This window comes from Platichthys flesus, chromosome 21 (genome assembly GCF_949316205.1).
Source record: "Platichthys flesus chromosome 21, fPlaFle2.1, whole genome shotgun sequence".
NCBI classification, from domain to species: Eukaryota; Metazoa; Chordata; class Actinopteri; order Pleuronectiformes; family Pleuronectidae; genus Platichthys; species Platichthys flesus.
The window spans coordinates 251657-274849 of record NC_084965.1 but is presented as its reverse complement, the minus strand read 5'-3'; the positions used below and the strand labels follow the sequence as shown (position 1 = coordinate 274849).

The window sequence follows — 23193 nt, the reverse complement described above, 5'->3', positions numbered from 1 at the left end:
TTCTGAGGAGGCCCAGGTGCGTTTTATGGACCTTCAGTGTTCCACAGTGTTGTTTTGTGGTAATGAAGGTTCTAACAATTCTAAAGACTCTCTATTATTCAATAAAGACATAATGATATATGATGACTGTATTATTATGATTTTTTTAAATATATATTTAAATTTGTGTTATTTTATTTGGAGAGGACAGATAGAGAGGGGGGAGACATGCTGCACCCGCTACGGGGGAGGCCTCGCCTCGATTGGGGGGCAGCTCTACCAGGGGAGCTGCTGCCCTATAACTTTTATTTAATAAATGATATTGGATGACTGTGTTTAATAAAGATGAAGCTATGATGATGATTTAATGATTATATATTTAACTTTAATTATAAAACCCTTTGGTGGTGATGTGGTCCCTGAGGAACACCTCCAGCAGCAGCAGTCCGGATCCTGGAGACTCCAGTCCGGGATTTCAGGTCTGATGACAGAGGCCGTCTCACCAGAGCAGCGCTGAACCAGATCCCTCCGCGGGGTCACACACTTTTTCGACTGACACAGAAACGGAGTGAGACGCGGACTCGGATCAAGCGACTCGCTTCAGACCGTCACCCGGAGGACCGTCGTCTCCACCGGGTGTGACAGATGAACTCTGCCCGGTAAGCGGCTGAGCTCCGGGCGGCACCGAGTGTTTTCACGGACCTACTTCTCCTGCTGGCGCTGACAGGCGGTGCTTCGGTCGTTCCCAAACATGGCCTCCATGACGGAACGACCGCTTCAACTTTAATTTTCTCCAGCTTTCACGAGAAAAGCATCGTTTTCTGCCTCCGCCGCTCGGGAATGCTCGCTCGGACCCGCTCGTGCCGGCGGAGCTGTGACGCGGGTGTGATCCGGCGGAGAAGTTCGCTGCTGCTGTGAGCGCGTCGCTTGAAGTTGGAAAGCTGGAGAGGAAAAGGAGAATCTCATCAAACCAGTAAGGACGCGTTTCCTCGTCCTGTCGAGCCCGAGCGGCTGAATCCGCTGAAACCTGCTCCTCGCGTCGGGCTCCGGCCCCTGCGTCCACCGGGCGCTCGAGGGCCTGCGGGATTCGACCACAGGAGCCGGGACGCGCTCGTTTCTGGTGCGCGCTAACAGCTAGCCTGCCAGCTAATGCTAATGCTAACAGAGAGGTGATCAGTCAACTGGGCGGTCCGAGGAAGCTAACGGCTAACAGCTAACTGTGTTTCCGCGGCTCAGCCTGTGTCGATGATCGATCTGTGAACGGAAGCTTCAGGTGACGTCACCTGTTCTGCGTCACTTTGACTGTTGATCAGTAAAAAGGTAGTTTGACTCAGTTGTGACGTCAACACTTGAAAGAAACGCAGAACTGAAACATGTGAAGGTTTGAACTCGATCAGAGCAGATGTGTGAGTGATCAGTGACGTCACTGTAGTTATGACCGGTGTACCTGTTGTAATCAGATGTGTGTAGTTGTGTGGAGTTTGTAGTTGAAGGTGTTGTGTCAGGTGATCACACCAGAGGATCTGCTGGGATCAGATCAATAAAACACACCAACAACTTTCTGATCCTTCAATCCTCGTGTGTAGGAACCTGGTGTGAAGCCAGGACTCGTTCACACCTGGTTCGTTTCAGACCTGCAGACAGGTCAGCTGAGTGTGAACCCACGTATCACACGTGAAAGGATTTGAACTAGTGTGGAAGTACTGTAGTACCGTAGTACTGTAGTACTGTAGTACTGCGCCTGAAGGTGCTGATGCTGCTAGTGATACAGCATGATGCTACCATGGCAACCAAATTAAGTGCTTCATTCATGTTCTCCATTCAAACAGAAAGACGCAGTCTACAAACCAATCAGAGTCAAGTATAAGGAGACTCCGCCCACGTATGTGATGACAACAGGAAGTCCTCTTCATCGTAGTGTCTGGTTTAAAAAGTTCAACGTAAGAAATAGAAACTACCTTGAAGTTTTAAATTGAATCAACCTATTCAGGAGCGTCAGTGTTTGTGTTGTAGTGAGTGTTTCCTAGTCATGTGTGTTTCTGTACATCGTGTTGAGCTGTCGGAGGCCACGCTTCACTGACACTGAAAACACTAACGATGCAAAGGAGCAGTGGTGAGATGGTCAGGCGCCCTCACAGCTCAGGCTGTCCCCATAGGCCCAGGTAGCAGGGGCATCAGGGTTTAAACCTTCATTAAAACAAATATCAGCAGATAAATAATCTGTTAGATAATCAACAGAAAACTGAAAATGGTCCCAGCTCCTCACACGGAGATTAGAGGCTCCGTTGAGTCTCTGGGAATCAGACCTTTCACCGTTTAACTTGATTATCACCTGTGATCAATATAACCACTGGTTGATTGAAAATAATCTGCAGACGAATTAATAATGAATCATAGTTGGAGATAGTTTCACAAGTGACTGAGTCGAAAATCTGAAATACAAATAATGATATCAGACTGAGACTACAGGGGTCAAAGGTCACTGATGTTTACTGTTGACTCCTTGGGTTCTGGGGGGGGAGTGTGTTGTGATGGCTGGATGATCTGCTTGTTGTAATGATGGACAGGTTGTCACAGGGTGACTGGGCCACTCGGCTGTATTTTACTGGACTCTGATGGACAGAGGTTCTTATCACATGACCATTCACGTCCACTGGTCATGTGATGTAAACAGGAAGTAGGGTGTCTCCTCTGTAGCTGGTTGCTTAGTAACAGAAACTCATCTGAAGGAGGCGCAGTGAAGGTGACGAGCTGGAACTGTAACTGACAGGAAGTGCTACTGACAGGAAGTGCTACTGACAGGAAGTGCTACTGACTGGAAGTGTTAGCGACGCTTTATATTCACCGCTGCTAGTCGAGTCATGTGACTGATAAGAACCAATCAGGAAGAGAACGTCTTCGTCATCGTTTCCTAAAGTCTCAGTTTCTGTTCAGACTCGAACACAAACCAGAGTTTTCAAACTGAAACGAGATCAGTTCACACGAGTCTCCGATTCAGAGGCTGGAAGACAAACGTGTTGGTGTGGGCGGAGCCTCGATCATCACTGCTACATTAGACACAACCTGCACAGATGTCAACAAACGTTATCCATTGTTTTTTCTGAAGTGTATCCAGGTCACATTGATGACATTATTATTATTATTATTATGAATCAATAATCAATACTATGTGTATATGAAGCTTGTAGATGTTCATTCTGTGTGTCTCGTATGGAGGCGGATATACACAAATACTTTATTACTTATATTCTAAATATAAATTTTACAGATTGTGAATGAAAGAAAGGAATTTTATTTGTTGTGTCTTTAAAACAATTCAAATCTCAGCCCCTTTCTTTCCGTTTTTTTGATTTGACCCAGAATGCCATCTGAGGCTCAGTCTCAGGAGCCTCGTGACAGGGGCCCGCCCCCACCTGTCACTCGGGCCGGTCGCAGTGCTCAGCTGGCCAAAGCCGCTGCCTCAAGCCTCTTAAGCGAGAGGCGGTCCCGTGGGCGACCTCGGAAAGATGGGAGCAGCGGCCGATCTGCTCCCCTGGCCCCTCCTGCTCCTCCGTCTCCTCCTCCACCTCCCAAATCAAGGAAGAGGTAAGTGAGACTGTGACAAGTTGTTAGACGCCGCACAACTACACAACTTTTTATTGTTTCATAAAAATATTGATCAGGTTTTGAAGTGGTTTCAGCTTCAGGTGAATACAGTCATAAAAACTTTTTAGCCTGCGATGGAGTCCACACTGCCGCTGCTTCCACAAATGAATCTCCAACAAACTTTTGTATCGCAGTGAATTGTCTTAATTTATTGAATCAGGCTTTAATTAAAATATATAAGGCTGATATTTCAGCCATAAGATATATCTTGGTATACTGATCATGTGACAAACAGGTGACCATGAGTGTTCCTCTGTGTCTGTGTGTGTAGGGGGCAGAGTCGAGGTCGAGCCCAGGTAGAGGACAAGAAGAGCATGGACGCCACGGAGAAGAAATCCGCCCACAAGACGGGTGTGTAACAGGGTTTAGAAATCAAACACACCTTCATTCACATGTGTGACACGCACGGCACATTGGACATGACCTGGTTTCATGTTACGGTTCTGTGGTTCATTGTTTGTATTTGTGGTTCACAGAGGTGACGGAGAAGACCACAGGAAGCCGTCGATCATCCTCCAGGAGGAAATCGAACACAAACCCCGACCCTGAACCAAGCCAAGAAAGATTTAGTCCAGAGTCTAAGCTGGACCCTGTTCCACTTGGTCCCACAATCCCAGTCTCCAGCCCAGAACCAGCCCAATGTACTGATAAGGACAGAACCAGCCCTGGTCCTCCTGCCGAGCTCCCGACCTACAGTCCTGGACCAGAACCTCGACTCAGCCCCCTGCCCACCTCCCTGTCCCTGGACCACAGTCCGGTTCAGAGCCCCGCCTCAACCCCCAGACCAGCTCCTGATCCTGTGGAGGAGGGCCGGCCCGGGCCAAGCCATAGCCCCGCCCCCACAGAGGTGGACTGTAGTCCCTGCAGGGTCCCCATGGAGACAGAAGGGTGTGCGGCAAGTCCTGGGGTTATTTCCATGGGGCATAGTCCAGCTCCGAGTCTCCTAGTGTCCCCCTGTCCCCAGCTGGAGGACGATGACTCGCTGTCCCTGCTGTTCCAACGCTCTCTGTCAGAGGACTCCAGGGGTTCGCCCAGCCACAGCCTGGAACACATCAAAAAACGGTGGGACGGTGTGTGTGTTTGTGTGTTTGTGTTTGTGTGTGACTGCCCATCCAGCTCTGAACACACTCACTCTCTCCCTGTGTTCACCTTGTCTCACAGTCTGAAGCAGTGTGCCTTCTGTTACCATGATGAAAAGCTTCCTCTGGGCCAGGGCCGCCTGGTGGTGTTCGGCCCGACGCCCGGCTACATCCCCCGCCACATCCTGAGCCGCAGAGCGCCCTCGGACCGAGAGAGCGACTGCCACGACCACTGCTATCGTGACAACCAGGCCCCACCCATGTGAGTAACCTCACTTCTTGTTTATACCCCTCAATACAAAGTCACACCACCTAGATAAGAATTGACAATCCCATAATATTCAAGTCAGTTAACCTGTGTCTGTTTGTGTGTGTTTTTGTGTGTGTGTTTCTGTGTCTGTGTGTAGGTGCAGCAGTCCGGAGCAGTGTGGTGAGTACACTACATTCATATTACAAACAGCTGTCACATGACCACTGCTCTCGGGGTGAATACAGGAAGCAAACTCTTCTGAGGCATTGATGTAAAATACTTTTGTGGAATGGATTGAAAGCGAGGAGCATGTTACCAATCAGGACGTGTAGAGTAACAACGTGTGAGTGATGTCCGGAGGTCACACTGTGTTGATGTGTGTTGTTGTTTGTGTTGTCAGAGTCTTCCTCAGAGTTTGTGGAGCAGCTTGGACCTATCGGCCTCCCACATGACATCAACGTCCAATCACTGTTCGACCCCACAGGTACAGAAAGTTACGGGTTCCTCATCTTGTGTGTGTGTGTGTGTGTGTGTGTGTGTGTGTGTGTGTGTGTGTGTGTGTGTGTGTGTGTGTGTGTGTGTGTGTGTGTGTGTGTGTGTGTGTGTGTGTGTGTGTGTGTGTGTGTGTGTGTGTGTGTGTGTGTGTGTGTGTGTGTGTGTGTGTGTGTGTTTCGATTTGTAAACCTGACTGTGTGTGTGAACGCAGGTCAGTGCTGTGCTCACCTGCAGTGTGCAGCTTGGTCGGAGGGGGTGTGTCGAGGCGAGGGCCAATCACTGCTCTATGTCGACAAAGCCATCGACTCAGGAAGCACACAGGTCACTTTCTATCTGATCAATATTTGATAAGTACCTGCACAACAGAGATTCAACCAGCCTCACTAAGCCCCGCCTCCTCTCTCACCTGTCCAGGCGTGTGCCTTCTGCCGTCGGCTCGGGGCGACCCTGCGTTGCCAGGAAACTAGCTGTGGGCGGAGCTACCACTTCCCCTGTGCTGCTGCAGCCGGGGCTCATCAGGACTGGAACCAGAGACACACACTGTGTACAAGACACAGACAAACAGGTACACACACGGTGCACAAGACAGACACACACAGGTGTGCATCCCCTGACCCTAAACCACGATTACCAAGCATCACCTGTAGTTCTTTTGATCTCCTCTTCTTCTATGGTGTTGTAACGGCAGCGACCGGAGCATCAGCTCCTCCTGCTGGTCATCATCAGCTGCTCAGGAGGAGACATTAACATTTGTAGTAAATCCGGACTTGTCTCTCTCAGGATCTTCGCAGTGTGAGTTGTGTTCGGGTTCCGGTGATGTCAGCAGGCTGTTGATGTGTTGCTGCTGTGGTAACTGTTACCATGGCAGCTGCCTGGACCCCCCTCTGGCCCCCTCCCCCCTGTGCCGGGCCGGCTGGCAGTGTCCTGAGTGTCGGGTGTGTCAGAGCTGCAGGTAAAACCGTCACCATCTGTCCAGACTCATGAGGTCACAGTGAAGTTGACCTTTGACCATCAAAGCATAATCAATTTATCTCTTGAGTCCTTGTGAATGAATGAATGATTTTATCCAGAGATATTAGACTGACGGGCGACCTGAAAACATTAAGATCCAAACATTGGAAACATGTAAACAACAACATACTGTAAACCCTGTACCCCCCCAACCACCCTGTGTTAGGTTGCAAGGCGATGATGGTGTGTTGCTGGTGTGTGAGCGCTGTGATAAAACTTATCACCGACACTGTCTCACACCACCTCTGGATCACACTCCAAGCACGAGCTGGAGCTGCCATGTGAGATGAACAAACACACACTCTGGTGTCAGTATTGATCTTCGGACATTCTTTTGATCTCAAAACCTCTATTTCTTCAGAATTGCAGAACCTGCCGTCACTGCGGTGTGAGGTCATCAGGCCAGTGGGCCAATCACCCGTTTTTGTGCGAGTCTTGTGACCCAGCCCTGCCCTGCCCTCTCTGTGGCCTCACGCCTGACCTCTACACACCCGAAGAGTACCTCACCTGTACTTGCTGCTATAGGTACACACGCACAACTATTTGCAAAGTTAATTCCAATCTTTGGGCTATTGAGGCACACTTTCTTGGATTGATGATTAAAATTGAGCTAAAATAAGCATTTTATTTCCGTGTTGTTTTACAGGTGTGTCCATACAGCGTGTATTGTCCAGACTGGGGAGGGCAGGGCAGGGTCTGAAAGTTACATCTGCTCCACCTGCAGGCATCAGAAGGAGGATATAATTCCTAACAGTCTAATCCCACACAGTCCCACTCCAGCCCTGCCAATCAGTTCCACACAGGCATCACCTTTAAGCATATCTCAGCCAACAATCTGCAATCAGGATCACCCCATGAGTCCTTCCACTCTTAGCCCAGTCCAGCTCGACTGCTTAGAACCAACACAGAGTCCTACCAAATCCATGTGCACACCAGTACTGCAAAGTCTTACACCATCTCGTCCTGACCCATCAGTACTGCAAAGTCCTTCATCTACTAATCAACATCCATTAGAGCTCCAACCCAGCCCTGAACTTACTCAACGTCCTACATCTACTCACCCTGATCCATCAGAGCTCCAAGAAAGCCCTGAACTTGATCAACCTGATCCATCAGAGCTCCAAGAAAGTCCTGAACTTGATCCCCCTGATACTTCGGAGCTCCAAGAAAGTCCTGAACTTGATCACCCTGATCCATCAGAGCTCCAAGAAAAGTCTGAACCTTATTACCCTGATACTTCGGAGCTCCAAGAAAGTCTTGAACTTGATCATCCTGATCCATCAGAGCTCCAAGAAAGTCCTGAAATTGATCACCCTGATCCATCAGAGCTCCAAGAAAGTCCTGAACTTGATCACCCTGATCCATCAGAGCTCCAAGAAAGTCCTGAACTTGATCACCCTGATCCATCAGATCTCCAAGAAAGTCCTGAACTTGATCATCCTAATCCATCAGAGCTCCAAGAAAGTCCTGAACTTGATCACCCTGATCCATCAGATCTCCAAGAAAGTCCTGCACCTATTAACCCTGATCCTTCAGAGCTCCAAGAAAGTCCTGCACCTGCTCACCCTGATCCATCAGAGCTCCAAGAAAGTCCTGCATCTACTCACCCTGATCCACCAGATATACAACAGAGTCCTGCTCCATCTCTCCCTGATCCATTAGTACTTCAAGAAAGTCTTTCCCCTACTCATCCTGATCCTTCAGAGCTCAAACAAAGTCCTACCCCTACCCACCTGGATCCACTAGATATCCAACAGAGTCCTGCTCCATCTCTCCTTTATCCATCAGAGCTCCAAGAAAGTCCTTCACCTGCTCACCCTGATCCTTCAGAACACCAAGAAAGTCCATCACCTGCTCACCCAGATCCTTCAGAACTCCAAGAAAGTCCTGTACTTGATCACCCTGATCCTTCACAGCTCCAAGTAAGTCCTGCACCTGCTCACCCTGCTCCTTCAGAGCTCCTAGAAAGTCCTGCACCTGCCCACCCTGATCCTTCAGAGCTCCAAGAAAGTCTTGCACCTACTAATCCTGATCCTTCAGTGCTCAAACAAAGTCCTACCACTACCTATCCGGATCCACTAGATATCCAACAGAGTCCTGCTCCGTCTCTCCTTGATCCATCAGAGCTCCAAGAAAGTCCTTCACCTGCTCACCCTGATCCTTCAGAACTCCAAGAAAGTCCTTCACCTGCTCAGCCTGATCCTTCAGAACTCCAAGAAAGTCCTGCACCGGCTCACCTTGATCCTTCAGAGCTCCAAGAAAGTCCTGCAACTGTTAATCGTGATCCTTCAGAGCTTCAAGAAAGTCCTGCACCTACTAACCCTGATCCTTCAGAGCTCCAAGAAAGACCTGCACCTGCTTACCCTGATCCTTCAGAGCTCCAAGCAAGTCCTGCACCTGCTCATCCTCATCATTCAGAGCTCAAAGCAAGTCATGCACCTGCTCATCCTGATACTTCAGAGCTCCAAGAAAGTCCTGCACCTGCTTACCCTGATCCTTCAGAGCGCCAAGAAAGTCCTGCACCTGTTCACCTTGATCCTTCAGAGCTCCAAGCAAGTCCTGCACCTGCTCATCCTGATACTTCAGAGCTCCAAGAAAGTCCTGCACCTGCTAACCCTGATCCTTCAGAACTACAAAAAAGTCCTGCACCTGCTCACCCTGATCCTTCAGAACTCCAAGAAAGTCCTGCACCTGGTCACCCTGATCCTTCAGAACTCCAAGAAAGTCCTGCACCTATTAACCCTGATCCTTCAGAGCTCCAAGAAAGTCCTGCACCTGCTCACCCTGGTCCTTCAGAACTCCAAGAAAGTCCTGCACCTGCTTACCCTGATCCATCAGAGCTCCAAGAAAGTCCTGCATCTGTTCACCCTGATCCTTCAGAGCTTCAAGAAAGTCCTGCACCTACTCATCCAAGAAATTCCCTAGAAATTCCCACTCCCTCTTATACTAATCAAACAGACCCCCAAGTAATTGAACCACCCTCTCACCCTGGGGCAATAGAGCTTAAAACAAGGCTATTGCCATTAGGCCATGATACTGCAAAACCTCTGCCACAGGTGCAACCAGCAGAACTCCAAGAAAGACGAACCCCGTCTCCCTGTAGCACATCATTGCTTCAACATAGCCCTGCACATGCTTATCGCGGTCCAACAGAACTTCATAAAGGAAGCCCTACACAGAGTTGCACCTCCACTAGCCCTACTCAGAATTCCACTGAGGAGCAGCTTACAGCCACAGAGTCTCACCAGAGTCCAACACAGGGTAGTCCCCTTCTTTGTGGCCTTACACACAGCCCACCACCAAACAGTCAGACCCAGGAAGGGCATAGTTCTCCACAGGACAGCCCTCCACTTCAGATTCCCACACAGGACATCACCATACAGACACATGATAGACCATGTAGTCCTACAAACATCATCATCAATCCACCTCAGCACAGTTCCCCTCAAAGATGGCATAGCTCTACGTCACATAGTCCTGCACAAATTTGCACCTCAACTCCACATAGTCCCATACAGGATGCTGAGTCTACACTGGACCAGGAAAGCCCAGGATTATGCAACTCTACTCACCTGCGATGTGGGACTTCACGGGACATGTCTACACTGAACCAGGACCCTTCACCAGTCTACTGTAGGTTGACCCAGACATGTATACAACTTGCATCGTTGAGGTCTATTTCAGCTCCTTGTAGCCCATCACTGTCCCCACTCAGACCCACACAGTGTAGTCTGTCACAGCCTGCTAGCCCAGTTAAAGCACACTCTGTACTGCCTCTTAGTCCTTTTCAGCTTAACCTGCTTCCCTCTCGGCTTACTGCACAGTCAAGAATCACTGAGGAATCAACTGAAACCAAGTCTTTGGACCATATTCCTACCCTGCTAAGTTCAAACGTTAATGGCCTACCTGAAAGAAGCTCATATGAACTGTCCACTGCTTTCCCTGATGGCCAACTTCCAAACCAGCTTAGCCCTGTTCCAAGTAGCATGCATAGCCCTGACCAGTCCAGCCCAAGCCATGTCCCTGCACCAGAAAGCCTTGTTCACATTAGCACTTCAGCGGAACACAGTAGCCTAACTTTCTCACCTTGTGCTAATGAAACTGAGGAAGATCCTCACCTAGCTAGCCACATTCATCAGAGGCCTTCTCATGACAGACTCCCAGGCTGCATGGAAGGTAAGGCTAGCCCCATACATATCCGAGCTAGTACAAGCCCTACACATACCAGTGAAATGCCTACTAGTCCTGCCAACTCTCTTCAGGCTTTTGCTTGCTCCATGCAAACTGAAACAAGCCCTGCCCACGTAAGCCCTTTAGCTTCCGAGAGTAACCCCTCAGCCATATTGGCTGGACCCGTCCACCCCCCCTCTTGTCAGGATGAAGAGATTGAAGTAGCCATCAACCAACCAACTCTACTTATTCAGTCAGAAGCTGGTTATCCTAACTCCTTGCCCAGCAGTCAAGCTCAAACAAATGCTACTAATGCTGACCCAGTCCACACAGACACTAACAGTAGCTACAGTCTGATGGGCACCATTGATGCTTCAGAGAGAGCCAGGCTCACTGTGGGGAGTTGTTTGAAGCTCACACAAAACCAGATGAGCCAAAGACCCACACATCCTTTTCAGTTAAGTCCCTTAAATGTCCAATCTAGCTGCAATTCTTCACAGACTACTCCTGCTAGCGTTAGTCCTCCACACTGTTTGCTGACTGGTACTAGCCCATTTACTGACTCTGTTAGTCAAAGTCTGAGCAACTTAACATCAGACTGCAGTGGCCAGGCAGGTCCTCACCTGGCTAGCATAATAGATGTTGGTGTCATCCACAGTCCACCTAGGTCTAGTCCTGCTGGTCAAGCTAGTCCTATTCACACACAGAGCACCTCTAATTGTATCCACTCAGGTCCTCTCAAAAGACAGAGTCCCTCATTAATTGTTGCTTGTGTTAGCCCACCTCACAGGCGAGCACAGGCCAGTGAAACCTATCATAGCCCTGCAGGTAGCCCACATTATAGCCCATCTCTCGACACTGGAACCACTTCTGGCCTTACGGCACATCTGAGCCCCTCTATTGTTGGCTCAAATCCTGATATGGACACCTTGGCCAGTTCTATTATACAGAGCGCTGTTCTTCCGAGTGCAGTTCACCTTGATCCTGTTCATGTGTCTTCAGACAGAATCATCCAGATGAGTCCAGAACCTTCCAGCTCCCTACTTGATGATTCACCTGCTCCTAGCTTCAACCAGGCTAGTCTAAGCCAGGTTGACCAGATCCCAGTTAGTCAACACCCAGACCCTGACAGGTCAGCTCCTGAAAACCAACAAAATACTGCCTTGGTAAGGCCCTTGGGTCAAGGAGCGCCCCCCTCTGTTAATGTTACTTCAATTCAGGCTAGTGTCAGCCATTCTAGTCCTGTCTCTTCTAGCCCCACTCAGGATAACACTGTAATGCCTAGCACTAGTCACACTAGTGAAACACCTGCTAGTCCCCCACTCCCTGTCCCCTCACAGTTCAGTCCTGCTCAGGCATATTCTTCCCCCGTGCCACACACTCAAGACAACTCCGTGCACAGTAGCCTAGCTAAAAGTCCTGTTTGTGTTCCCATGGATCGAGGTTATACACCAACCTCCCAAAGTCCAGGTCCTGTCAGCCCTGTGCAGCCAGAAATTAGATCCAGTCCTGTTCCCGATGCCACAATGAGGTGTGTGGCTAGCCGTGGTCCCACTCTGGTTAGCCCTAATCTTGCTAGTCCTGTGCGGTGTGAAAAAAGCCCTTGTCCTGGTCCTGTTAGCCTTGTTCAGTCTGATGCTGGTCCTGGAAGCCGGGAAGTTTGGTCTGGTTCCAGCCCCCAGCAAGACACAGAAACAGAGAGTAATTCTGCAGCTACTGAGGGTGAGTTTCACTAAAGAAGTGTGCGTTTGTCAGTGTCTGTTGAATCATCTCAAAAGTGCTGAGTTAAAACGTGTTTTTGTTTCTTCAGACATCAGCATGGTTGAGAAGCAGGAGGTGGAGAAAAAGACTGAAGAGGAGGAGATAGACAGTGAAGCTCCAGAGCAAAAGGAGGTGGACGAAGTGAAAGAAGAAGTTGGTGAAGTGAAGGAGGTGGAAGAGATGGAGGAGGTGAAGGAAGTGGAGGAGGTGGTGTTTCATCACATAAAGGAGAGACCAGAAGAGAAAGAGCCTGTTGAGACATCACAGGAAGAAGATGATCTGGAGCAGGTTCCTCCCAACACTGCTGTCTCCTCCCCCTTACTCCCTCAGCCTGCTCCTTCCCACCCCATTCCTCTTCTGCCACACTCTGTCTCACCCGTCCTTGCACAACCGTCTCCTTCTAGAGCTGGACCTCTTAGGGCCTCCCCTTCCAGCACTGCCTTACCCCCCTCCTGCTCCCCCCACACTCCATGTCCACCATATCTTCCTCTGGGGGACCTCCCCCAGAAAGGGCAGCAAACCAGTCAAAGAGGAGACGGGACTGGGACAGCAGCAGAGGCGGGGCTTGAGAACAAAATAGTTTCCAGTCAATCACAGAGCCAAGAACCTGTTGCTGCAGCAACAGAACCCACCAAAGATGAGCACCAGTCACTTGCTGAGCCTTTACTGAAGGAGGAGGAGCTTCCTGAAAGACCACAGCCTGCCCCCGACCGGACAGATCCTGAGGGGTGCGCTGGGCAACAACCAATGAGGGAAAGGCCGGTTGAGGAGGACGAGGACGAGGACGAGGAGGAGGAGGAGGAAGAAGAAGAAGAAGAGGTGGGAGAGATAGATAGGATCGATCAAGAGGAGAGGGAGGGCGCTAAGCTAGTGGACCAATCAGATGTGGAAGAGGAGGAACCATTGAGCCCTGTCCTGGAGCTGGACTCCTCCTTTGACAAGGAGGTGATGGAGCTGATGACCTCAACGACTCCTCCCCCCTCCCTCCTACACCTCTCCTCCCCCAGCCCGCCTCCCCTCCCCCGTTGGGGAAAGGGTCGGACTCTCAGGTTTCCTCCCTCCTCCTCCAGACCTTTAGATGACCTCTCCATCCGTTTGAGACAGTCTCCCTTCTCTACTGAGGCCTCCCCCGAAACCTCCCCCACCAGAGCTCTCGTCACCCCACCTCCGCTCTCCCCGCCCTCACCTCATCTCAGGTCCCACCCCTCTGCCAGAGAGTCTCCACCTCTGTCCAAGGTAACTGTTAAACATACTGGTCACCATCTTTTTCTGTTTCCTCCTCCTACTGACGTCTCCTTCCTGTTTCCTCCTCCTACTGACGTCTCCTTCCTGTTTCCTCCTCCTACTGACGTCTCCTTCCTGTTTCCTCCTCCTACTGACATCTCTTTCCTGTTTCCTCCTCCTACTGACATCTCTTTCTGTGTCCTCCTCTTACTGACGTCTCCTTCCTGTTTCCTCTTCGTACTGACGTCTCCTTCTGTGTCCTCCTCCTACTGAGATCTCCTTCCTTTTTCCTCCTCCTACTGACATCTCCTTCCTGTTTCCTCCTCCTACTGACATCTCCTTCCTGTTTCCTCCTCCTACTGACGTCTCCTTCCTGTTTCCTCCTCCTACTGACCTCTCTTTCCTGTTTCCTCCTCCTACTGACATCTCTTTCTGTGTCCTCCTACTGACGTCTCCTTCCTGTGTCCTCCTCCTACTGAGATCTCCTTCCTTTTTCCTCCTCCTACTAATGTCTCCTTCCTGTTTCCTCCTCATACTGACCTCTCCTTGCTGTGTCCTACTCTTACTGACGTCTCCTTCTGTGTCCTCCTGCTACTGAAGTCTCCTTCCTGTTTCCTCCTCCTACTGATGTCTCCTTCCTGTTTCCTCCTCCTACTGACATCTCCTTCCTGTTTTGTCCTCCTACTGACGTCTTCTTCTGTGTCCTCCTGCTAACTGACCTTGTGCTTTTTTTCTTCTTTTTTTTTACCTCAGGTTCATCCAATCACTGTGCTCCCCTTGACTCCTAAAATCGGCATGGGGAAACCGTCCATCTCTAAGAGGAAGTTCTCCCCCGGCCGAGCAAGGGTCAAACAGGTATGTGACCTTTGCCCCCAGCAGGTATATTTACGTTCATGCTCCTGAACTGGGACCAGTGGCGTGTATGCAAAGCAAGCCCAACATATCCAGGATATCTTTCTGGAATCTGGCTCGATTTAACCTAACAATCCCAGTCAGGCTTAATGGCCACTTGACGCTGGTTATCAACCCCTTAAGTTAACTCATGCTTTCTTTATCAAGATCTGAGCGTAAAAGGGGCGGGTTTACGGCATATGACCAATTACAGACATGGACAGTTTGACCTACATCTGTTTGACTCATATTCCACAACGAGGATCAAACTGTTCTATAATAAATATCAGAGGAAAACAAACATCCAGAATAAAAGTGGGATAGAATCTTGTATTGCACAGTGTACAACGAAATTTAGCAGCAATCCAAAAGGTACATAGTAAGTGATCCTCTGGAGAGGGCACCAAACAGAGATGCAGTACATCAGCACGCTCCCCATTGAGCTGCAGAGAGCTCGAGGAGCTCAGAGGACCTTGTGGGTGTCTGAAGACCCTGGTCCTCCTCAGAGGATGTTCTGTTTCGTGTTTCATTGCATCATGTAACTGCATTTTGTCTCCCTCTCCTTTTTCTTTGGTCTCCTTCACTTCAACCACCTTCCTCCTCCCTATCTCAGGGATCGTGGAGTAGTCGCAGAGGGGTGAGCCCCCCCTCATCCTCCCAGGATTCCACGGGGGAGGGAGGGTGGGACAGCCCTAAGCCCCAAACACCAGACTCCCCCCTCTGGAGCATGAGATTGGTAAAGAAACACACTCTATTTCTGATAGGCTTATATATGACTCATACCCCCCATCTGGGATGTAGTAGTGTGAAAAACAATTGCAATCGTTCTTTCAGTCTGCCTGTCTGTCTGCCAGAGCTAACACCCGCCCACTAAATGTGTGTGATCGTTCACTTTTAGTTAAATTTGATTAGTTTCATGTGTGTGTGTGTGACTCAGGTCATGAGAAGCAAACTGTTATAGTTCATTACACCTCCCCCAGAACCACCAGGGGGCGTAGCATCAGGCTTTACATGAGCCTCACCGCAGAGTGCGTGCTGTGAAATCAATTTGGGAACTAAAGTCAGTTTAGGATATTTGGAAACTGCTTGGTACGGCTTTGAAAGACAAAAGCTCTTGAATTTTTTCACATGTCATGTAAATTAATTATTTCAATGTTTTGATGTTACCTAGGGGCGTGGCTCAGGGTTTCCCAGCAGGAGGCGGTCCAGAGGAGGGGGTGTCGGAGGAGGAAGAGGAGGCGGAAGAGGAAGGAGCAGACTGAAGACTCAGGACAGTCTGACCGTGTCACCAGGAGTAAGAACACACACACACACACACACGCTCACAGTCTAACATCTGAGCAGATATTGATTACAGTTCTTGTGTGTCAGTGTGGGAACGTGGAACCGTTCCAGCCTAAAGAGGAAGAGGAAAACTCGATGCACAACACGGTGGTGATGTTCTCTACCGCCGACCACTTCACCCTCAGACAGGTACACTCACCTGGACTCACCTGGAATCAACGTGTGATACTTTCAAAAGTAAAACGTGGAACTGTCTGACATGTGTGTTTGTGTGTGGGGACAGGACATGTGTGTGGTGTGTGGTAGTTTTGGTCAGGGTGCTGAAGGCAGACTGTTGTCCTGCTCCCAGTGTGGACAGTGTTATCATCCCTACTGTGTCAACGTCAAGGTCAGTACACTCACACACTGATTACTGTTCATCAATCAATCCTGATCAGTGATTGATTTGTTTAATATACGAGTTGTGTCTTTAGAAAGTCTGTAATCAGATTATTCTTTGTTCAGATTACACGGGTGGTCCTGACCAAAGGGTGGCGCTGTCTGGAATGTACGGTGTGTGAGGCCTGTGGTGAAGCCAGCGACCCTGCACGACTGTTGCTTTGTGACGACTGTGACATCAGCTATCACACCTACTGTCTGGACCCGCCCCTCCTTACGGTACCTAAAGGAGCCTGGAAATGCAAGTGGTGAGTTCAACTGTCCGTTATCTGTCTGACCTCTGCTTGTCCACCTGTCTCCTGTCCCTCTCCTGTCTGTGTGTCTGTTCCTCTCTCTAACAGTGTGGTGCATTTCATCCTCAGGTGTGTGTGGTGTGTTCAGTGTGGCTCTGCCTCGCCTGGGCTGCACTGTGATTGGCAGAGTAACTACAGTCGCTGTGGACCCTGTTCCAGTCTGAGCCGCTGTCCACTCTGTCAGAGACACTACACACAGGAGGACCTCATACTGCAGTGTCAGCAATGTGACAGGTAACACACACACACACACACACAAACACACACTATGGTGTGACAGCTGTGTGCAAGGAGCAACCATATTGACAGTAATTAGTTTCAGTGTGGGTGGAGACTAAATAATCCACAACCTGTAAATCATTTACATGACCATTGGACTTGTGTGTGTGTGCACTTGCACAGGTGGGTCCATGCTGTGTGTCAGGGTCTGACCACTGATGAAGAGGTGGAGGTCGCTGCTGATGAAGGTTTCGACTGTTCGCTGTGCAGGTCACATGGTCGCAGCTCGTACGGTAAAAACACACGTCTCATATTTGAGTTGAAGTTCTTCAATGAAACTCACAATGTGCATGCCTAACTCTCTCTCTCTCTCTCTCTCTCTCTCTCTCTCTCTCTCTCTCTCTCTCTCTCTCTCTCTCTCTCTCTCTCTCTCTCTCTCTCTCTCTCTCTCTCTCTCTCTCTCTCTCTCTCTCTCTCTCTCTCTCTCTCTCTCTCTCTCTCTCTCTCTGTGTCTCTCTCTCTCTCAGGGTGCTCAGACAGTTTCGATTCTCCCTTCCTGGCTCAGATTGTCTCCAGGGTGAGGGAACCAGGTGAGAAACGCTGCTGGATCATTTTCAGACATGAGTTTCCACAGAGTTTGCATCAGATCCTCCTCGTGGTTCAGGTGAGAGGTGGAGCAGCCGGCTGCAGCAGACAACACACAGGAAGTGACCTGTGACCTTCGCAGAGGTCATGTGATCATGTTGACATCACCTGACACCATCGTCAGCTCTGATCACCACAAACTCAAGATTTGTTTTAGTTTCTTCATGTTTGTGTCCCGTGTTAGAATCTCCCCCCCCCAACACTCACTCAGTGGAGGACCCTCTGCTTTTCACGCTGCTCCTGGTTCTAGACTTTATACAGGAGCTCAGGAGGAGGAGGAGGACCTGAGTCTCACTCTTTGTCTGAATCAGCTTTTGACTTTGGTGGCGTCACACGCTGCTGATCTGTGTTGTGGCTGCGCTTCAGAACAGGCAACATCCAATCATGCTTTACATTCCATGTTAACGTTACTCATTGATATCGTTATAAACATATGCTTATTATCATGTTTCAGTAAGTGTGTGTGTGTGTGTGTGTTTAGAAACGAAGACCTACACTCAGGACGGAGTGTGTCTCACAGAGTCGGGTCTGTCTCACCTCCAGTCTCTGGTTGAACCTCTGATGTCACCGCGCCGGTATCGCAGGTAAACTCGCTGCCCTGGTGTTCTTTGCTGTTTGTGGTGATGAGTCATAACACTGATCAGCTGTTTCCTGTCTGCAGGTGTAAACCCAAACTGAAGCTGAGGATCATCAATCAGAACAGTGTCTCTGTCCTCCAGACCCCGACAGACCCCGACCACCCTACTGAGCTTGATCACAGAGGTCAGAGGTCACTCACGTGAAACACGATTATGTATCTTTGTACTTGTTAGGACAGTCACTGACATGATGCAGGCTCACAAAACAACAAACATGTTCTTGTCATCCGTGCTGGAGGAACGGATGTTGACGAGCTCATCAGACACAGCCAAGTGATTTCTGAGTCTCAAAGGAAGTTATCATGGTTTTATGTTTTAGTCTCTCTCTCGCTGGTCGGGAGGATGTTGATGTACACAAGAGATAATCCAGCAAGAATGTCTGTCTGTCTGGGATAGGCTGAGGCAGCGACTTCCTGGTTGATGTGTGTGTGTGTGTGTGTGTGTGTGATTATCAGGTGACTTGGAGTGTGAGATGAAGTCTGACTCAAGCCCCGAGCGAGACCCTGCCCCCGACGATGACGTCACCAAGGAGCCGGAGGTAACCGACGGCAAGAGGAAGAGGAAACCGTACAGGCCTGGTGAGGAGCTGATCCTTTTGTGTAAACGTGTGTTGTCGTCTCCTGGTTTTTCCCTGGATGGATAACTGGGGTTAAAGGTGATAGTGTAAGTCTCAGTTTTCTGGGCAAACAGGAAGTAGGTTTGAAATTGATTCCCAGGAGTCGTGTTTTCTAACTGACGATGAACATCACAAACAACAGGAAGTAAAACCGTTCAACTCACTTAGCTTCCTGTCTTCATCTCTACCCGTCTCTGTGGCCCAGGTATCGGGGGGTTCATGGTGCGGCAGCGTGGAGGGAAGGCCGGTCCGAGCAGAATCAAACTGTGCAGGAAAGATTCAACCGAGACGCGGTTGAGCCGGGACGAAGGTGAGACGCCTGCTGCTGTGGACACGCCTCCATCACAAGTTCACGTTGATGTCACTAACACAGGGCTGTGTGTCAGAACAACAACACAGTGAAAACATTAATGATGAATGTTTTATCCAATCAGCCCTGTTGGGGGCTGATGTTGTCATGGAGATGGCATCTGCTGCTGACCAGGCGATGGAGAAGGCGAAGAAGAGGTACAGGAAGAAGAAGACGAAGCTGGAGGAGGCTTTTCCATCTTATCTCCAGGTAATGCACATTCTCACACAGACACACACACAAATTGAATCCCAGGGTCCTGATTGGCTCTCCCTCTCGTCCAGGAAGCGTTCTTTGGTCGGGATCTTCTGGACCGGAGCCGGCAGGTGGACAGGAGGGCGGGGCCAGAGACCGCAGGAAGCCAGTTGGGAGCAGCAGTGGGTAAACTGAAAAGCCCTGCCCCTGGTATACATGGCCCCTCCCCTACCACAGTTTTGGTCGATGCCATGGCAACCAACAATAAACAAGGAACACTGCGTGAGTTTTAATTTGTTGACAAAGTTATTTTCTCTTTTCAGTCTTTATCAGTGGCTCATTGTGTGTGTGTGTGTGTGTGTGTCAGCCTTCTCGGAGGAAGCTCTTGTGGATCTGTCTGATGTTCTCAGCACTGACCCTCACATCCTGGCGACAGGACACACAGGTACACGTCACCAGAGCTCTTCATTCGCGCTGTCTCTTCTCGTCATGTGATGTTTAATAAACATCCTTTTGTTGAACTCTATAGTCTCCAATCAAACTTTCTGACTTTAAAACTGATCCTCATGAGCAGTAAAGAATGTTCTGTGATATTTGTCAGCTGGTCCACAGAGGGCGCCATCACTGCCGGACAACTAAATCCTAAATAGTGCCTTTGTGTATTTGTTTTCAGGTCAGTTCCAGGTTGAGCGCTCCCCCTCTCCGTTTGGTAAGACATCATGACTCTCGTTCTCCAGATAACACTGACTCTTCTACTTCTCCTCCAGATAACACTGACTCTTCTTCTCCTTCTCCAGATAACACTGACTCTTCATCTTCTCCTCCAGATAACACTGACTCTTCTTCTTCTTCTCCTCCAGATAACACTGACTCTTCTTCTTCTCCAGATAACACTGACTCTTCTTCTCCAGATAACACTGACTCTTCTTCTTCTCCTCCAGATAACACTGACTCTTCTCCTCCAGATGACACTGACTCTTCTTCTTCTCCTCCAGATAACACTGACTCTTCTTCTTCTCCTCCAGATAACACTGACTCTTCTTCTCCAGGTAACACTGACTCTTCTTCTTCTCCTCCAGATAACACTGACTCTTCTTCTCCAGATAACACTGACTCTCTTCTCCAGATAACACTGACTCTTCTTCTTCTCCTCCAGATAACACTGACTCTTCTTCTCCTTCTCCAGATAACACTGACTCTTCATCTTCTCCTCCAGATAACACTGACTCTTCTTCTTCTCCTCCAGATAACACTGACTCTTCTCCTCCAGATAACACTGACTCTTCTTCTCCTCCAGATAACACTGACTCTTCTTCTCCTTCTCCAGATAACACTGACTCTTCATCTTCTCCTCCAGATAACACTGACTCTTCTTTTTCTTCTCCTCCAGATAACACTGACTCTTCTTCTTCTTCTCCAGATAACACTGACTCTTCTTCTCCAGATAACACTGACTCTTCTTCTTCTCCTCCAGATAACACTGACTCTTCTCCTCCAGATGACACTGACTCTTCTTCTTCTCCTCCAGATAACACTGACTCTTCTTCTTCTCCTCCAGATAACACTGACTCTTCTTCTCCATATAACACTGACTCTTCTTCTTCTCCTCCAGATAACACTGACTCTTCTTCTCCAGATAACACTGACTCTCTTCTCCAGATAACACTGACTCTTCTTCTTCTCCTCCAGATAACACTGACTCTTCTTCTTCTCCTCCAGATAACACTGACTCTTCTTCTCCTTCTCCAGATAACACTGACTCTTCATCTTCTCCTCCAGATAACACTGACTCTTCTTCTTCTCCTCCAGATAACACTGACTCTTCTCCTCCAGATAACACTGACTCTTCTCCTCCAGATAACACTGACTCTTCTTCTCCTTCTCCAGATAACACTGACTCTTCTTCTCCTTCTCCTTCTCCAGATAACACTGACTCTTCATCTTCTCCTCCAGATAACACTGACTCTTCTTCTTCTTCTCCTCCAGATAACACTGACTCTTCTTCTTCTTCTCCAGATAACACTGACTCTTCTTCTCCAGATAACACTGACTCTTCTTCTTCTCCTCCAGATAACACTGACTCTTCTCCTCCAGATGACACTGACTCTTCTTCTTCTCCTCCAGATAACACTGACTCTTCTTCTTCTCCTCCAGATAACACTGACTCTTCTTCTTCTTCTCCAGATAACACTGACTCTTCTTCTCCAGATAACACTGACTCTTCTTCTCCAGATAACACTGACTCTCTTCTCCAGATAACACTGACTCTTCTTCTTCTCCTCCAGATAACACTGACTCTTCTCCTCCAGATGACACTGACTCTTCTTCTCCAGATAACCCTGTCCTCCTCGGCTCCAGAAACACTCACTCTTCTCCTCTCTATCTGTCTCTCAGCTGGACTGGACATCAGCTCCATGGCCGATGACTCGTCTTGGACCTGTGAGCCAACAGGAAGCGGTGGTCGAGGCCAGAGGGCAATGCAAGAAGAGCAGCTGGATGCTATCTTGAGTCCTGAGCTGGACAAAATGGTGACTGATGGTGAGTTTTAAGTGGCACCAAAGAAGTTTTAGAGATTGTGTAGAAGAGATCTACAAGTGAATGAACACACAGAGTATTGATACTTATTGATCAGCATCTGATGAGAAACGTTTTGTTTCAGGCGCCATCCTCAGCAGACTCTTCAAAATCCCAGGTAAGACTGAGAGTCACACTCAACTGAGAACTGCAAACTGTCCACGAGCACAGAAAACTAATGTGTGTGTGTGTGTGTGTGTGTGTAGAGCTGGAGGGGAAGGACGTGGAGGAGGTGTTCACTGCTGTTCTCAGTCCAAACAGCAGCAACAACCAACCACAGCAAAACCGACACACACACAGTGCTGCTGGGAGCAAGACACACACCCACCACCCAGGTACACACACCACTCACAGATGTCTTGGATATTTATTTCGGTCCTTCAGTTGTTTTCACACTGATCATTAGTGACGTCACAGTAACAAACAAACTCTGCCTCTGAGCAGCTGCTTCGTTTCCATGTCTGCCGCTGATGAATGGCCTGATGGGAGCTGCTCCTCACTTTCAAAACAATCCCATGACGTCCAGCGGGGCCCAGGCTCAAGCAGGCTTTAGGATGCCCCCCACTGGAGGACCTGCCCTGAGTGCATCGACAGGCCCCAGCCCTGGGCTGACCTCAACCAATCAGCAGCCAGCTGGAGAGAGCACGCAGGATGTGATGTCGACGGCTCAGAGGGGCATGTTGAAGTGGGAGAAAGAAGAAACGCTGGGAGAGCTTGCTACTGTCGCCCCGGTCCTCTACTGCAATACTAACTTCCCCCAGCTGAGGGAGCAGCATCCTGGTACAGTTCTATGCATATATATAAACACAGTGGTTAAAACAGTTCAGAGTAAAGAATTTAAATAGTTATTGCTGCTTTACTGTGTGTGTGTGTCAGACTGGTCCACCAGGGTGAAGCAGATTGCGAAGCTGTGGAGAAAAGCCAGCTCTCAGGACAGAGCACCCTTTGTGGTGAGTATATTTTATATTTGACTTGGACTTGTTTTCATGAAATATTATATATGTTTTAATTGAGGCAGTAATAAACATGTTTATTGTATATATATTTGTCTATATGTCTATATATTATGATTTATTTATAGATGCACTGTCTGAATGTGTGTGTGAATGGCAGTAAACTGTAAAATGTTGTGAGTTGTATCAAGACTAAAACTACCATTACGAATGCGTCCAACAGTAAAGAACAAACAGCACAATGTTCTGGATTGTTCATGTGTACGTGACTGATTCTTCATTTAAAGCTGTTCGAGGTTAAAATGTGGTGGCACTGACAACGCACTGCAACTTAAGAAAACACATGCAAGTAGACAAAACACACGCAAAGTAAGAAGTCTTCATCCATTTCACAACACAACACATTACAGAAAACAACAACGGAAGTGTTTCCAGATGACAACTAAAGTGATGGATATGCCCGGTTGTTGTTGCTGCCGCAGTT

The 23193-nt window shown here is 48.9% G+C and overlaps 1 protein-coding gene across 7 annotated transcripts in view; it reads left to right on the top strand.

Annotated features, from left to right (window-relative positions):
- Window positions 1-510: 510 nt before the first annotated feature.
- LOC133932535 (histone-lysine N-methyltransferase 2C-like) overlaps window positions 511-23193 on the top strand; it is a 41195-nt gene continuing 18512 nt past the window's right edge. For 4 of the 7 annotated variants that reach the window (XM_062379257.1, XM_062379255.1, XM_062379253.1 and 1 more), the window contains exons 1-36: window positions 524-638; window positions 3340-3564; window positions 3896-3975; window positions 4101-4686; window positions 4786-4965; window positions 5111-5133; window positions 5354-5437; window positions 5660-5769; window positions 5863-6013; window positions 6229-6400; window positions 6626-6740; window positions 6821-6984; window positions 7106-12351; window positions 12440-13626; window positions 14368-14469; window positions 15119-15241; window positions 15677-15799; window positions 15877-15978; window positions 16073-16177; window positions 16294-16475; window positions 16590-16754; window positions 16923-17032; window positions 17267-17329; window positions 17866-17968; window positions 18046-18146; window positions 18478-18600; window positions 18844-18948; window positions 19073-19197; window positions 19272-19464; window positions 19550-19627; window positions 19856-19891; window positions 21577-21720; window positions 21842-21874; window positions 21963-22091; window positions 22201-22536; window positions 22633-22706. In XM_062379257.1, coding sequence (XP_062235241.1) covers window positions 625-638; window positions 3340-3564; window positions 3896-3975; window positions 4101-4686; window positions 4786-4965; window positions 5111-5133; window positions 5354-5437; window positions 5660-5769; window positions 5863-6013; window positions 6229-6400; window positions 6626-6740; window positions 6821-6984; window positions 7106-12351; window positions 12440-13626; window positions 14368-14469; window positions 15119-15241; window positions 15677-15799; window positions 15877-15978; window positions 16073-16177; window positions 16294-16475; window positions 16590-16754; window positions 16923-17032; window positions 17267-17329; window positions 17866-17968; window positions 18046-18146; window positions 18478-18600; window positions 18844-18948; window positions 19073-19197; window positions 19272-19464; window positions 19550-19627; window positions 19856-19891; window positions 21577-21720; window positions 21842-21874; window positions 21963-22091; window positions 22201-22536; window positions 22633-22706 — 10992 coding nt within the window. In that variant the 5' untranslated portion in view covers window positions 524-624. Of the gene's footprint in view, window positions 953-3339; window positions 3565-3895; window positions 3976-4100; window positions 4687-4785; window positions 4966-5110; window positions 5134-5353; window positions 5438-5659; window positions 5770-5862; window positions 6014-6228; window positions 6401-6625; window positions 6741-6820; window positions 6985-7105; window positions 12352-12439; window positions 13627-14367; window positions 14470-15118; window positions 15242-15676; window positions 15800-15876; window positions 15979-16072; window positions 16178-16293; window positions 16476-16589; window positions 16755-16922; window positions 17033-17266; window positions 17330-17865; window positions 17969-18045; window positions 18147-18477; window positions 18601-18843; window positions 18949-19072; window positions 19198-19271; window positions 19465-19549; window positions 19628-19855; window positions 19892-21576; window positions 21721-21841; window positions 21875-21962; window positions 22092-22200; window positions 22537-22632; window positions 22707-23193 lie in introns of all 7 variants that reach the window. The other 3 variants (XM_062379254.1, XM_062379258.1, XM_062379256.1) reach the window with 3 other exon arrangements.